This window comes from Dermacentor variabilis, chromosome 10 (genome assembly GCF_050947875.1).
Source record: "Dermacentor variabilis isolate Ectoservices chromosome 10, ASM5094787v1, whole genome shotgun sequence".
Classification (NCBI taxonomy): Eukaryota; Metazoa; Arthropoda; class Arachnida; order Ixodida; family Ixodidae; genus Dermacentor; species Dermacentor variabilis.
Window position 1 is genome coordinate 56,864,557 of NC_134577.1, and position 16,550 is coordinate 56,881,106.

The 16,550-nt window shown below is 44.6% G+C and overlaps 1 protein-coding gene across 1 annotated transcript in view; it reads left to right on the forward strand.

Annotated features, from left to right (window-relative positions):
• The first annotated feature begins 3,104 nt into the window (after nt 1-3,104).
• Nucleotides 3,105-16,550, forward strand: part of LOC142559550 (uncharacterized) — a 35,086-nt gene continuing 21,640 nt past the window's right edge. The window contains exons 1-4 of the mRNA XM_075671130.1: nt 3,105-3,225; nt 3,313-3,408; nt 10,474-10,532; nt 14,870-14,885. Coding sequence (XP_075527245.1) covers nt 10,494-10,532; nt 14,870-14,885 — 55 coding nt within the window. The 5' untranslated portion in view covers nt 3,105-3,225; nt 3,313-3,408; nt 10,474-10,493. The remainder of the gene's footprint in view (nt 3,226-3,312; nt 3,409-10,473; nt 10,533-14,869; nt 14,886-16,550) is intronic.

Sequence of the window (16,550 nt, forward strand, 5' to 3'; positions counted from 1 at the left end):
GGGAGAGGCCTTTGCCCTGCAGTGAGCGTAGCCAGGCTGATGATGATGATGACTGAGCTGGGTAGCCCATGTATTGCGTAGGACATACCTGTGGACCATTTAGAGTTACAGAATGGGCGCCAAGGGAAGGATGCGCAATCGAGGATGGCAGAAATTTGTTGGGGTGATGGAATTAAGAAACTTGATGGTGCAAGTTAGCAGCATCTAGTGCAAGACACGGGTGATGGGAGATAACTGGGAAAAGCGTTCGTCCTACAGTGGACATAAAAACCGGCATATGATGGTTGAGATGATACCCAAACATGCGAAATGATGGTTGATCATATTGGTGTTGCAAGGCACGTGGAGATCGCCGCGTTTGAGAATACTTGTGTTTGTGTGTGTGTGTGTGTGTGTGTGTGTGTGTGTGTGTGTGTGTGTGTGTGTGTGTGTGTGTGTGTGTGTGTGTGTGTGTGTGTGTGTGTGTGTGCGTGTGCGTGTGTGTGTCTACAACCCCACACTTCGTTTCTTATGCACAGTACGTTGTTCTGTACAGTTAAAAGCTACCACAACAAGCACATTTTCCTCATGCCGCAATTCAGGCTTTCGGCTGCACTCTGAAATTGTTATATGGCGCCGTGCGGTGTCTGAGCCGGTGAGCCATTGATTTCGCATTCCGTAATCAAAGTGCTGTAAACCATCTGTAGACTGTCGGCTTTAGGGCTGCACCAAATGGTCAATACGTGTCAGGCCTCTGTAGATATATTTGACGACTCTGCTATGTTATCCACATGTTGTAGAATGTATGGATCCGTACGAAAATTGGTCAAATCTAATTGATAGGTTAGGTTCAGATAGACCCATATTGTAAACCAACGCGTGAAAATGCACCGACGGTAGGATGAAATTCTATTTTGAAAAAGATTCGATCCCTCTAGCATTCTACTGGAATATCAATGTACTTTTGACTGCGGTCCAAAAGGATGACAACCAGGGAACCACGGTCTTGCAAGCACTGGATTGAGGGCATGCAGTGCATGTAAGGAGCTTCTAGGTGACAAACCTGCACGTTATTAAGTAATATACGAAGAGCGTCAGCCAGTGACGATAGCTTGACGACGGCCTGTTGCCCACTCATGCGCTTTGTAAAATTCGTGAAATTTCTCGCAGGAAGTTAACTGGGAGCAATATGTGTGAAACTGCTGATCAGAGGTAAAATATTAAACAGTAGAGACAATGGAAACTTCGCGCCTCATTTAGAAGTAAATTAAAGTGATGAATGAAGGTTACTCGAGTGCTGCTGGAAAAGTTGCCTATATATGCTCTACGAGTGAACTTTAATATTTGCGGTGGGAGTTTATGCACGCCGCATGCTTTATTCTTATTGCATTATTGTTATTGTATGCGCTTGCCTGTTTTGTTATACCAACGTGAACATTCATTTTCTTTATTGTGAGCAACTACAGGCAACTTGTATTTCATGAACACAAGTTGTTTTTTTTTTCATTTTGAATTCATTCCTTCCGATATTCTAACATTTACATCAAAGAAGCGACGCATATTCCAATCAGTATTATTATCAAGATTGTTGGAAACTTCCATAGCAGTATTTTGCACTCCAGGCAGCCTCGGCTATATATCTGCGAATCAGTTGACATCGTTGGAGAAAAGTCCACTCACAAGATAAACCAGTAAAAAGGACCAAGTAAAAAAGAAGGCAATTTACACCACAACGACTGGACTAACAACTGTGCTTCATTGAAAACAGCATACTCCCAGCAAGACTAACCGAGCATGCGCAGCAGGACCATTCCTAATCACGAGGCAATGACAGAGGACCAAATCTATCGCGACCTATCTAAAAAGGAAAATTCCTTTTTCGAGTAAGCGCGCCGAAATAGTGCTAATACAGTCATAGCTATGCAAACCTGTAGGTTTGCATTGTGATGATTGCGTTAGCACAACTTCCCCTTTGTCATTGCGTTGTGATTAGGGCTGTTTGTACTACGTATGCTCAGTTAGCCTTGCTGGGAATCTGCTGTTTTCATAATCACCGCCAAGCATTCCGTACATATGGTTAGTTAACCAGCGAAGCTGAAATGTGCGGCTCCGGAGTTTATCACTGGCTGCACGAGCCTGTTCTTGTGCCCGGGCTGCAGCATCGTCGCGGCGTAGACGAGCTCTTTCCGGGTTCTGCTCGCGGTTGCTGATCGAAAGCTGCCGGCTCCTAAGGAGTACGTAAGACGCGTGGCGCAGCCATTTCGGAGCCGCAAAGAAACTGCTGCGCGTGCGCTCAGCTGCGAGGGAGAGCAACGGCGTCACTACTGCGCAGCTAATCCAACACCACCTAGATAGCACAAGGCCTTTTCACTCCGATCTATGACGTCATGTTGCCTGGCCCGAGTGCCATAGAATACAATGGGGATGCTCCGAGAAGGCAACAAAGATTTTGACGTTACCGCTTTCATAACGCTAGCCTTGTCAATGGAAATTTCGGGCCAGTTTGCGGGACGCCATGAATCGGAGTAATCACGGATTGTGCTATCTTGGTGATGTTGGCTAATCGGGCGCCTTTCTTTTTCTCTTCTTTTTTTTGCACATGCGCGTGGGGTTGCGCCGAAAGAGTTTTTGGCGTACAGGCGACCGACAGACGGGCGCCCGGACGAATTGGCTATCCAGGTACAGCTTCGCTGTAATAAAGCACAGTTGTTAGTCCAATCGTTGTGGTGTCGATTCCATCACCTTGTTCTTCGTGTTTTTGTCTGTTGCTTTTCCTGTGAGAGATGTACGCACTGGCCCGGATTTCGACTCCAGAAAGATCAACTGGATCGACATAGCACGTAAACTTCATTTGGCCTCCAATCATTATCTCTGAAGGAGAGATCAACGAAAGTCGATTAAAGAAAGAGGTAAAAAATAAAATGCAATAAAGGTATTTGTGGAGTACGGTAAAAGGATATTGAGTGGCTTTTGACTGAGTGACCGACAAAGTTCGTTAACACCAAGCGTGACCGTATCGTCGGAGGGCACTCTGGGTCATCACCCGCGGAAACAATTTCTTTTTTCGAGCTAGAGTTGAAAAAAAAACACAAAGCACTAAGCTCTCTTGCGACAGCAAGCCTGGGAAGAAGGACACCATATTTTTCTAAATGTTTCAGTGAAACAAATTTTCGTGACGCAGCAGTACGTTTAGAAGAGTAGAGATGAATTTTATATAGCTGACGTCCAACAGAATGGGTCATAAATGTGAGGATAGGTTCACGTAGCTTTAAACATTGTTTTTTCTTTAAGATATTTCCTTTACCAACAAAATTTTTGCATTTATTTTCGCAGGTGTCTGAACCTCCTACCACTCACTGCAAGGTATAAGGACTCGAGTGCACCTCTGAAATGTTCAGTGGACAACTAGCTCCTCAAAGAGACTGAAGAGTAAGTTCGTATGCGTACACAAAGCAGCGCTTTCGCCATGGTATCAATCGTCACTTACAGCGCATACATAGACGAGGGACAAAAAGAGGACGACGAAGACAAGCGCTGGGGCACTGGGGCGCTGGGGCACACAGCGCTTATCTTCGTCGTCCTTTTTTGTCCCTCGTCTATGTATGCGCTGTAAGTGACGATTGATACCACGGAATACCAACTAGCCCGTATCCAAACCTTGCTTTCGCCATTCATTTTTGTGCCTTCATTTGCTTTCATTTTGTTGTTACAGCTGCTGCTGCATGAAAAAATTTCACACTTTCAAGAATTGCTCAAAAAGAATTGTTGAGAGCTGCTACATATCTCGAATTCTGTGACCATACATTAAGCGCCGCGTTGAACATATTTAATTGCTTTTCGTGAATATTTGTGCTGAAAGACGCACGGCAAAAGGAGGTCGCCCGTGTACAATCACTGTCGGGCTTCGCTATCTTTCGGCTCCGTTTAAAGCTCATGGCTTTTGTCACAGCGTTATTCTCTGTAGTCATAACGGTTGACGACCTTTCAGATAGAGAAACCGAGTCCTGAAAAGCCGATTGAAACGCAACTGCCTTTGTCCTAGAGCAGGTAATTTTTATTCACAGCGAACATGTGTTGAGTTCGCACATCTCTTCCTTTCGACCTCAGCTCCATACCGCTTTCTAGTCGCTTTGTATGGAGCCGTTTCACGGCGGTCACGTGGGCGCCGCCATGTTTTCTCCCTTGCTGACCCGCCGATTGGTGGCCTCGGCTGCGTATGTTTCCTCCTTGTTTACAATTAACCTCTGAATCTGCTGAACCGCTGTTTCAACGGATTTTTTAGACGACGACTAGGTGAACGACAAGAAGCTTTGGCCGCAGCTCCAGAGGACATGAAAGTGCTTGCTGAGCTCATTACGCCTCGTTCGAACACTGCGAGCGGCGTATACGGTGCTCGTACAAGAAGAGGGCTTGAAATGTTTTTCCGAGCAGTTCGAAAGTTCCGCTTCTGAAATAAATCAGGATCAGTGTGTTCTTATCTTCTTTAGTTGCAAATCAACTCTAAGCAGCGGCTTGCCATTTTGTTGGCTCAGTAGCGTTCCTCGGTACAGACGCTATCTGAGTGTTGTGTTCGGCCTAATCACTCGCATGTGTGATTACTCACGGTACATTAGTTCTTGCCGCGCGCAAGATTTGGAACGTGTACGTTCTGTACTTAGTAACAGCTGGTAGCAAAGACGTATTATCGCTAGTCGCTCGCTTACTCTGTTGACAGGCACGAAACGCTCAGCCTTGAACATTAGTGTGCTGTCGGTGTAATTTGTTATCATGCATTTATTCAAGAGTGCGCTATTCACTTATTCCTGATGCACGGGTGATAAAGTGGGCGTAAGTTTGAGTGGGTAGATAACGTGCGAAAAGCTCTCTATGCCAAGAAGTGGCGCTAGTCTTTTTGTTCCCCTGCATTTGGCTGACAGTCGCTCTCAACGACGTTCCGGGCTTGAAGTATTTTCTTTGAAGGTTAGCGATACAACGGTGGTGCGTGAGTAAATATTTTTATCCTCGAGAAAAGCCGCGCATCGCGAAGGACTGGCAACACTCCTTGTGCAGCGGTCTCTGAACTTCGTTAACGTGCCAGTCAGTAATTTTTGGGCCAACTATGCAGCACACATCTTCCCTCTACCGCTCCACATTTCGCAGCATGAATAGAACACTGCGCGTTAACGATAATCGAGTTGCATTTCCATCAGTTGAGTGCATGGCAGCGCGTGAGAAGAGGTAATGGTTTCGCATTCGTGTGCTTTCGACTCAGGAAACAGACGGAGTGCAGCTGAAAGCGCCATCTCATTTTTCTAGAGCAAACTACACCGTCAAAAGGGTCTGTACCTTCTCAGAGATATCATTTGCACCCCTCGTGCGCCCGTGTTCACTCTCTTTCACCCTCGTTCAACCTCGTGCGATTCTTGAAGCTCCGTCAGCGTTCTTGCTTTTGAGTTCTGAGGTTGTGATGCCTCCAAAATGATGGTCACGGATGCATAATATTCACCATTCCTGCTTGCGACCTATTCTTATGTCCGGTCCGCTTCCAGCACAAGTATTTCATCCGGTACCTGTAAGATTGCATACATATCGTGCCACACAAGTGCCTAGCCACGTAGTACGTTATGCGATATCGCGCGCTTTCTTCGAAGCCACCTCCCCCCCCCCCCCCATAATGAAACCAGGCCAACTATCTTTCGGGAAACTAAATGAACTATATATTTCTTCAACAGGCTTTGTATATTATCCATCCATAGTGTTGCGTTTAAACTGGTACGTTAAACTACTTGAATAATATTTTTCTCAAATAACAATTTGAGCTCATAGTCAAACATACAGTCAGTTGCTCAACAATTTGTCATTCAACCCTATTTGGGTGTTATAGCAGCACGTATAAAGTGCTTAAAAGGACGAAGATGAATTGGGAGCACACTACATAAACGGAAGCTTTGAACAAAGGGTTTATTTCAAACCGAAGTACATGCGTAATGCATTTGTAGTAACAAATGACACCAGCAGAGACATGAAATTTTTACTTCTCACTTAGTTTCAAAAGGCTTGAGGAAAGCGATAACGTTAAGCAGTTTTCTCGGTCCCGTGCACGTTGAAAACAATTCGCAATTTAAACATTTCACAACCGCGGAGGACGCATGCCTGCGAAAATAGCATCGAACACAGTTCACGAATTGCAGGGAAATGGCTGTATACCAAATACACCTTTCGGTTGCGCTAAGCGGTATTTCGGGCATATATGAGCCGAAGCAATGATAGGCATTGAGAGCGTCGTAATAACATCAAGAAAGGACACAATGAGTGGCTTGCTTTGCATTGTAGCATTTGTAGGTGCAAGGCGTTTTCTCAGAAGAGTGTTATTTTATTGACACACAAAGACAAACTTACACGAGTAATAACTGAAGTATCGAAAAATTGCAAGTTTAAACACAGATTTCGTAAGCATCCATTCCCTTTACCAATCAGAAAAAAAAGAATAATTATTTTTATTGCGTCCCAGCAGACTCTTTAATAATATATCTGAAGTTTTGTTTTCGAAAGCATATATAAGTGCATCAAACGCAAGATCATACCTACGTTCATGGCACCTTTTATGGTATTTATATATGTGTGCCTCCTTTTATGTATGGAAAACTTACCTCCCCCTCCCCTCTCTCCACAGCGTAGGGTAGCAAACCGGATCTACCCATCTGGTTAACCTTCCTGCCTTTCCCCTTTCTTCTGTGTCTCTCGCTTACGGGGACGGCGGGAGATAGAAATTTAGGACGATGAACAAAACGAAAAAAATGTCAAAGCAAAAATCAAAGTTTCGACAAGTGGACTTGTCGAAACCTTGAAAAAGATAAGTCCACTTGTCTTTTTCATGACCACTTCCACTTGTCCCTTGAAAAAGAAAGTCCAGTTGTCGAAACCTTGGCTCCCGCTTTTACCTTTATCTCGTTTTGCTTATTGTCGTATTTTGAATGAGTGTCAATTTCAAACAAGCACCTGCTGAAAGTAAGCGCTCCGACTGTACCCTCCCTTTTCGTCGCTGTTTTTTCAAGCGCAATATACCTGTTACTTTGCTCAAGAGCACAGTCAACGATATTGAGTTGGTTGCACTGATGCAGCGCACACATTTCAACGCGACAACATTAAGAAAATTCGCAGGAAGTCAGGCGTCGGACGTCGTTTCGGCAAAAGAAATTTCTAACGACGCATACTGAACCATACCCTCCACGTGACGCAAGGAACTTACTGAATTGAATTTCTCAAAGTAAGATATACGTAGAAATATCGCGAAGTATAACTTACACACAACCTACAGACATGATAGCGTCGGATTGTAATTTGAATATATGAGAAAACATAATTATCTTACGCGAGAACTAAAAAAAGCACACACAAACCCCCTCTCCAGCGTTTCTGCGATTCATAGAGTGGCCATGGCCTTCCACATTTGCGCGCGCAAATCTCAAAGGCCATATAGCGGCACGCCCGGTTCCTTACAACACCTCCAGATGGCGCTCGCCTCAGCCGCATCGCGGCCCACGCAAGAGGTAGTGTTTCTACCAGAAAGCTCACCTTCGTGCATAGCGTTCGCCACCAACGTTTTCTGGTAAACATTACGGTTACATCAGCTGCAGTTGCCGGGAAGCGTGAGAAACAGACAGGGATCTCTGAATGCTATCGGAGTGTTCCACTCTTAAATTTCTTTGTTCTTCTTTTTTTTTTTTTGCTTGACACAAATTAGGGGAGACACTCTGTTGTGCGCAACAGCTTCATATGGTTCCGCAGTAAAGGAAAAATGGGGTTACCTTCATCTGAGACAGACAGAAAGCTTAATAACGGCGGGAGATACCGGCCGTACTATGCGTGACGCTTTCTACTGCAGACGGGTTGTTTCAAATCACTCAAATGATTATGCACTTAAAAAGACACTTGAAACAAACAAACAAATCAAACCTAGATGAAAAACGGTTAAATCTTATTGTCCTCACTTCTGTAATTATTTCCGCAAGGCTATCGTGGCTCCTTGAACTTTACCTGTAAAAGATAAATAATAATAAACATGCATTTGGATTTCCTTGCCTGTAGATGGCTGCTGTGTTTTTCATTTTTTGGAGCTCCCTAGAAAGCATCTCATCTGACTAAGTTTATTTGACGTGTGTCAAACTCTAGATTAACAGAGAAACACTCGAACTCTTTCGTGCGTCTAGAGTAATCAGTCGATCGCGATTGTATCCTCGTTTTCCATAACCAACGGCACTTAAAGGCAAGAGCAAAGCATTAGCAATGCCGTTCACCGTGCCAGATGTCGTGAGGATTTGACTGCTACTAATGACATGGAGAAAACGCTATCAGTGCCGCTATTGCTTTCTCGTCGCAGTCAGCGCATCCAAGGGACAAGGCTTGCTACGTGTGGCAAAGCGCTTTGCTTGTGTAGCGCCTGCCGTGCATGTTAGTGAGAGTTCGCCCAACGTAGAACAATGGCAGAAAGCGGAGCAAAGACCAGAAGCGGAACTACGTCTATACAAAACGAGGCGACTGCGCGGAAAGACTAGCGAACTATAGGCGAATGGCCTGCTGGGCGGTCTCGTAATCGCGACAGATGTGTTTCGTTTTCTTCACGCTCATGCTCATTTTAATCTGTGTATGAGTAACGTTTTTACTCTGGTACATCTCAACGTGCCATATCTTTCTTTGCACTTGTACTTGAAACAATAATAAGGCCTCCTTGATATTATGGAGGATTGGCCAAGAATCGAATGGGTTAGGAGATCCCATCATAACGCGTATGTTTTCCGCCTTCGTGCTCAGAATTACGAATGACCCATTTTTCCTGAAACTAAATGCCTGCCTAAAGGTTTCGTGTGCATTCAGCAGCAGTGTCGGCAGCATCTATTATTTCGCGCTGTACACTTGCTCCTGATTCTCTTCTTGCAGGCGTGAGCGCTGAGAGTAAAACAGAAAAAAAAAAACTCGCCATTGCGGCACTGCGATAGTGCATGCCCAGCGAAGCTGTTGAAAACCACCACTACAACGGCTCTAAAGCCATGCAATGCTTTATGTCTACAATGGTAGTAGGGATATTTTCGAGTAATGGTTGCAATGAGAGTAACGGTAATTTTGACAGCACGTCGCCGACCATAGCGGTGCTGTGACATTGAAGTTAGTTGCTAGGCTGGTAATTTTATACACGAAAGGCAAGGGACGTCAAACCCCATGTCGCAAGCTCGCGTCACCAAGGAAGCTCGCGCAACAGTAATATTTAACGAGAAACGTATGCGAGGAGCGTTACGTGATTTGCATAGCAATCACGAGTGCCTCATGATCAATTATGTCGTTCGGACGCTTGTTTTGAGCCTGTTCTTTATTGAAACGTATGCTGTTCTGTATGTTGTATGCGTCATTCCAAAGAATGTACACGTTGTTTGCTTCACTTCGCTGAGTGTTCTTTTTTTTATTCAAATGTAAATAAAAGTAAGAGATGTAGTCACCCTTTAATGGTGACGGCTACTCATTTTCTCATAGCAGAAATAACTTTTGTAAAATGTATGTAGTAGGAAAATTAAAAGAAACGACGTCACAGAGTGCTTGTAGCCTCTGCCTTACGGATGTATGAGCCATTGCATTTTTTTTTTTGCTTGCTTATGGGGGTATAACGCATTGATGATAGTTTTGAACATGCTGTTCTGTGTGCTTTATGCGTGATTCCAAGTAATGTGGGCACTGTTCGTTTCACTTTGCTGAGTACTTGTAGCCTCTGCCTTACGGGGCTGTCAGCCATTGCATATTTTGGTTGCTTACGGGGGTATGAGCCATTGATGATGATAGTTTTCTGTCGATGGACGCCAAAAAATCCCGGGATCCTAGCCATATACAGCTTCGCTGTGAAAAGAATAGAGTCTGAGTAACGTGGATGTATTTATTTCATGGTATTTGAAATCATATTGCCAGCTTTTTCGCGACATTTCATGCTGAAGTGACAGGACAAAATAACTTGATTACATTAGGACAGCGCACACCAACAATTCTGTAATAACGAACATTTAACGTCGACGCGTTTAAATTGACTGCCAGTGAGGCAAACGAAAAACGACGCTTCGTAAAACATCTGCAAAAGTGCATTTTTATGTAAAAAAATGTAGGCAGGCCTCCTTAGGGCATACTGTCCCGAAATCCCAAGTACCCTACTCACATTATAACAATAATGATAAAAACTATCAATAAACAAACCTCAACATGCACCTGTATAGACAAATGAGCATAAGTCAAACGTTATCAAAGGCTACATCTGCTGTGGCCAAAGAAGACGTAGTCTACATTGTCAAGCCTATTATCATCATGTATTTAAACACATACTTCTAATGAATGCACGCGGCTAACTGCGATAAGAATGACAACGCACAATGTTTTCACAAGAAATGTGCGCTCGTGCATATTGTGCAGGGTTATACGCTGCATTAAAAACAGCGCTACAGCATTCCTTATCTGTAAATATGGCATTTTTGCTTTTTTCAGAGTGTCCACTTGAAACAAGTATGGACTATAGAATCGCCGTGGGTCTGCTTTCTTTGATGGTAAGTATTCGTTTGTGACAGCCTCCAATACATCTTTTAGCCACCTTCTTATACTGGGCAAAGCATACAAGCTGGTTATGCGCTTGCATATTGCTATGGAGGAACTACTTTTAGCTAATGACAGCTAATTAGTTTAGCCTTATTTTTATTCGACAAGCAGTAACAGAGGTAGTGTTGCGATGGGCGGGGCTAACTTGCTTTGCTTCGCAGGTGATTCTTCCACGTGTGTTTCATTAAGCGTCATCTAAGGCAATCAGTATTCGTAAGGCTCCTTTCCTGATCCCTTCGTGTCTTTCGGGGACCAGTGCGGCTTGGAAACCCGGGTGGGAGAGATCCTTTGTCCGTGGGCTATGAATCAGCATCATTCTTTTTCCATAGAAATGCGGGCACATCCAGACAAAGTCTCCCACGTAACCCACCTCACCACACAAGGCACAGAGTGGAGACTCAAATTGTCCGCTCTAAAATAACCGAGCCCGTGGGGGCGCGCAGCCAGATCGAATGCGTTATGGCATTGTATCCTCCTCGCGAACAAGTGCTTTCGCCACAGAGGTATGACAGAGACTTTTCTGGAGAGATCAAAAATTGTTGCGGTGTGCGTCCTTTGTGTTCTCACAGGTCCTGTCAGGGTCTTGGTTTTTGCGCACGTCAAAACCACTCGCGCGCAAGAGCGTCAGCTTGCTCATTCTCTTCAATTACAAAACGCAACGCACTAAGAGTTCACGTCTTAGATCTTCACCTAGATCTACGACAGCGCCAGAAACTCTTTCATAAGCTCGTCACAGGGCAGACCAATATATAGCCCTTGTAGCGCCGTCTGCCAGTACCGCGACATGTTGTGCGCAATGTGTCCTCAATTTTCGTAGAGCGGCGGTGACTTCTGCACCTTCCAGAGTTGTTGAGAAAATTAATTGATCTACATGCGTATGCCTCGGCCACAATACGACAAGGCAAAGTATACGGGATACTGCGCAACTGTCTGCATCTAGGTGGTCCGATCCGTCTGCGTACACCTGCAGCTGGACTTGGTGTTCTGTGCTCAAGTGCTCCAGCAGTAGAAATCTCCCTTCGACAGCTGTAATGGGGCACATTGACAGAGCAGTTTTCGTCTTAAAAGGACCGTAGCGGATCTTGATGACTCTGTTTCGGACCCCCCCCCCCCCCCATTCTAGTCTTCAAAATAGAAAAAAAAATAGCGCTGCCGGAAATAAGAAAATTTACCAGTAAAGCTTTTTACAATGTTATACCTAAATATCAACGCTGTAAGAAGCTCCATTTAAGATGTTTAAAACCTTGTTTTTCTCTAATGCATGACACATGTTCCGTACGCAACTTCAATATTGCCCTCACGCATCGCATTTTCGTGTTGCAGCTTCGAAAGTTGTTTTAAGTTCTCGTGTCGCATTTCGCCCCTCAGGCATGCCCGAACTGTTTCGAATTTTGCACAGAGGCTAGTTCGTAGTCCAGCGACAGGGTCTAATTGAAGCTATGATGCAACTGGTTGTAATCAAGAAAGAAATTGGGTAAAGTGAAGAGAAGATATTTCCAAAAACGGCAAAAAGAGAAAAGAAAAGGATAAGGATAAGCATGCACGTAAATAGAATATATAGTGAAACACGTTGTCAGAATGCTTAAAAAAGCTTTTATAACCTTTTCCGGGGGTTCACGGTATCTATACTTTAACCGGCTATTGGTTAGGGTATAACCGATAGCGTTTACCGCTGTAAAGTCTGTCACGTTGACGGGAAATTTAGGTTTCGAGCTTGTTTTGAATGAAGTAGAAACATATGGCCTAATCGAACGGTATTTGCTATTCAGATCATATTTGACTTCAGTTCACTATTAAAAATGATGGAATAGCCGTTTCCGTTCGAATGTAACTCATAACATCACTTTTAAAATCTCAAAGGCGAAGGGCTGATGCAAGTGAAGACTCTTATTCGCAATGATTGGAACCCAGGCGCACTATCTCCTGATATAATTAATGCACGGGTGCTAATCGGTTCTGCTGAACAAGCTCCTAGCCGTCATACAATATAAAAGCCCCCTTTTGGCGCAGCCTGTAAATCTGCTGAGTTGATTCAGACAAGGAAAACGTTTTTTGAGAATCTCCCCTGTCTGCAACCCATTAAAATTGGACGACCAATGTGGTCCCGCACTTATATTCTTCAACGAACACAGCAGATCTACAAATATCTGTACGTGCATGTGAGGCATGCCGTTACCTTAATTGCTTCATTGCTGTCCTTATGATAGTGCATCGGATAACTGAAAGCAGCCATTTATAATACAGAAGCTGTTTAGTTGAGCGGACGTAGAGTTGGAAACCATATTACATTTAGTTATGAAATATTAGATAAGCGTAACAAGTTTTTCTAAGTAATCAGACTCGATAATAAATTATTTCGTTTACACCCCTAAAACAACCGGAAGAACGCAGCTACCTTTTTCTGTCCTCTTTTTAATTAAACAAATTCTGGTGTTTTACGCCTGGCGATATGATTATGAGTAACCCTTTTCAGTTCTCACCACCTCGGGTTCTCTAATGTGCACCTAAACAGAATTGCGCGAGCGTTTTTTCATTTCCTTCCCATCGAATTCTGCGACTTGGTTTAAATCCGCGGGCTCGAGTTTAGCAGCGCAACGCCATATCTATTATGTAACCACCAATTATGCCACGGCGCCGCTTTTTTTTCACACGGCGTACGGGCCGAAGATTAGAATATAACGGAGTCTCATATATATATATATATATATATATATATATATATATATATATATATATATATATATATATATACTCCCCGTAAATCTGAGTACAAGGGCGCCGGATGGGGCAGATGTGTTTTATCTGAAGCGCCAAGCAGGAAGTTTACATATATGTTTTTCCGTCTGCGTTTCCCAATACCTATTCACGGAAAACTTCACGTGCAAGAACAAACACGAGAGGTACATGCCGCTTGAATAACAATACAAATATTTGCTCGCCAAAGGGAACCGAGTGGCATTAAAAATAAAATAAAACGAAATAAAGAAGAGAAAGAAAAAATCTATCCCCAAGGCATAAACAGATGCCATACCCAATTATGAACACGATTTGAGCGGCTTGACAGCATGCACCAGTGCGCGAAGTAGTACGAATGAACCTTCCGATAGGTATCGCCGGCAGTTTCCAATGGCGCGACCTTGATGTGGCCAATCCACTTCGGTTGCATCGCCACCATAGTATTTTTCTTCCATCGCACGCATCACTGCAAAAGCTGCGAAGCATGCGTCGCCGAAGATGCTTCACCCACTGAAATTTATGCTACTACACCGTAGTATAGTGGTGCTAGCCGGTTGTCCGAGCGCCGCGACAACGAATTAATGCCAGGGGCATTACAACGAATGGACTTGTCGCGACACCCTGCGGTGTCTGCCACATCTACGCTACGCAGATTTGCGGCCTCCGAGATTGCATTTGTGCACCAACGAAATCTCGAAGGCCACGCGCAGGAGACGGAACCACGCGCAATTGTGCGGGGTCGGGCTTGAGTACGCACTCGCGCTCGTTCTGACCGTGCTACATGGTGAAGACCGGCTTTGTCAACAGGAGCACCACTTTGGCCGACGGATAGTAACTAAATCCAGTTTGCGAATTTTGAAGCTCTATTAATAGCAATTGTACGTGTGTCTGGGGTCGCCTCGGATGTCATGCGTCACTTCCGGCAAGCGGTAATGGCGATATCGGTTTTGGTTGCCGTATCAAAAATGAGTATGTTTCCGCACTTCTCGTGTCGCTTCCGTTCTTAATTCAAACCTCAAGCTTTTAGCGGGGCTCTTTTATATAAACACTAGGGGCTTAAAGTAGGCGCTTTACGTGACAGAAAATTGTGTTGCTGCTTGCATTTACCCCAACTGTAGTAACATGCACTATATTGACATTGTATATATTAATGTCATTGTCGTAAAAGAATGTACTGCCTCTTAAAAGCTTATGGGGTAACATAGTGTCTGCTTTTATTGAATATCTCAATTTCTTCCCGTGCTGATTAGTTATTTATGGATTTTATTGGAGCAAGGAAGTTTCTTCTGCACCCCTTCTTTTGGCACCTATATAAGCCACACTGATTAACATGTCTACATGTAGAAGTAACGTGTCCGTAGTTTTGCCCCCTAAGACACTGCTTGTATACAACCAATATATTGCGAATATGCACGTTCGCGTAACGATATGTACGTTTCCTAAAAAAGGGGGGGAGGGGTTTAACTCGCAAACGGAATAATGTTTCATTGCACGTAGAGCCATGTGCACATACACTGTACCTGATTGCAGATATCCTTATTTACCATTGCAGATAATTCTAACAGAAGGTAACGTACTTCCTTTTTCTCACTTTCTGTTGAACACCAATGTTATGACTTTCTATATTTCAGAAAATGGGTTGCATTATGACAGACATGCAAACCTACTGAACCAGATGACAGCAAATGCTATGCTTTCCTCGTGGTTTGGAAGCTGTTCTAAATGATAAAATTAAAACACCGTTTTACGAATGTGACCAACAGCGGTCGAACAAAGCACGTCTGAAGCAGGAGCCAGCGTTTCGTCAAGTGTAGTTGTGTTCGTCAGGACTGATGAAAGCAACTTGTGAAAGCCTTGGTGGTGGTTGCTACAAACGGTGTTAGAATGGCAGTCAGTGCCGGTGACTTCTTGAGCGCCGATGATAAACAACGATGAAGGAGATGATCGACATAAGCAGCAGACTATAAATTCTCGGGGAGATACATTAGGTGTCACTATGCCTGTGCCCGATATTGTTCCCCATTCCCCTCTGCTCTGCGACCCTACTTGCGTTTCATCTCTGGTGTTATTCCTCTTGCCTCTCGAAATTGACACCAGAGCTTATGAGTAGCTACACGACTCCTCCTCGACCTCCTCTACGGTACGCCGACACTTCCGACCTCTCGGCGCGCTCAACCGACAAGCTGTTCTTTTTGTTATTCGCGACCGACTACTATATCGGTGCAACTACGCTTCTGTCGGCCAAAAATGGCTACTGCTGCTATCGCGCAACCGAAGTTCCAAAATCGGCGCTTCCTTTACGGTCGACGCTTAATCAGCGTACACACGCCGCAATCTTCAAAACATCGGCAAGTTTGTTCGCTCAATGGCGCACTCCTCGGAAAAATCCATCTCAAGATCCAGTCACACACTTTCAACCTTTTCCCTGCCCTGCCTAACCATATGACCGTGTAAGTGTTGAGCTCTATGAACTCCTTCCCCCAACATCTACCAGTAACAGCTGGGCCACCGGAGCCGGTGATCATCTTGCGCGGTGCGCCGGAAACTGCAGCTATCCCTACCACCACGGCGCATTGTGCCGCATTATTCTTGCCATGCTGTTTTATGCTCCGTAGCGGTCCTCCTTCTCAGATCTTTAGTAACAGAGGGCGGGTGTTTCTGTTGGGGGTTGTCGAAGCCCCCTCTTCACTTAGTGTCAAGTTAGTCACCAGACCACCACGACCTACCGCTTTCATATCGGTGGGCTCACCGAGTGTTTTGATGGGACCCTAAGCGATATGTTAGTCATGTATGTCGCCCTTCATCACAAGAATCAGGACCTTATTCTGCAATTTGTTACGTTTGCACGCAACACCGTAATGCGTGAACACGCAACACCGTAATGCGTGAACACGCACACACACAGACACGCACACACACACACACACACACACACACACACACACACACACACACACACACACACACACACACACACACACACGCGCGCGCACGCGCGCGCACACACACACACACACACACATACACACACACACACACACACACGCACACACACACACACGCACACGCACACACGCACAAACGCCTGCACGCGCAAGCGAGCGTGCGTGCGTTTGTAGGCTACTTTCTCGCTCAGAAAAACACTTTTATTTAGCACGTATGGAACAAAAAGCTCCATTATTGATTATAAATATAATAACTATAATTATTACAGTATAATATAGGAGAAGCTT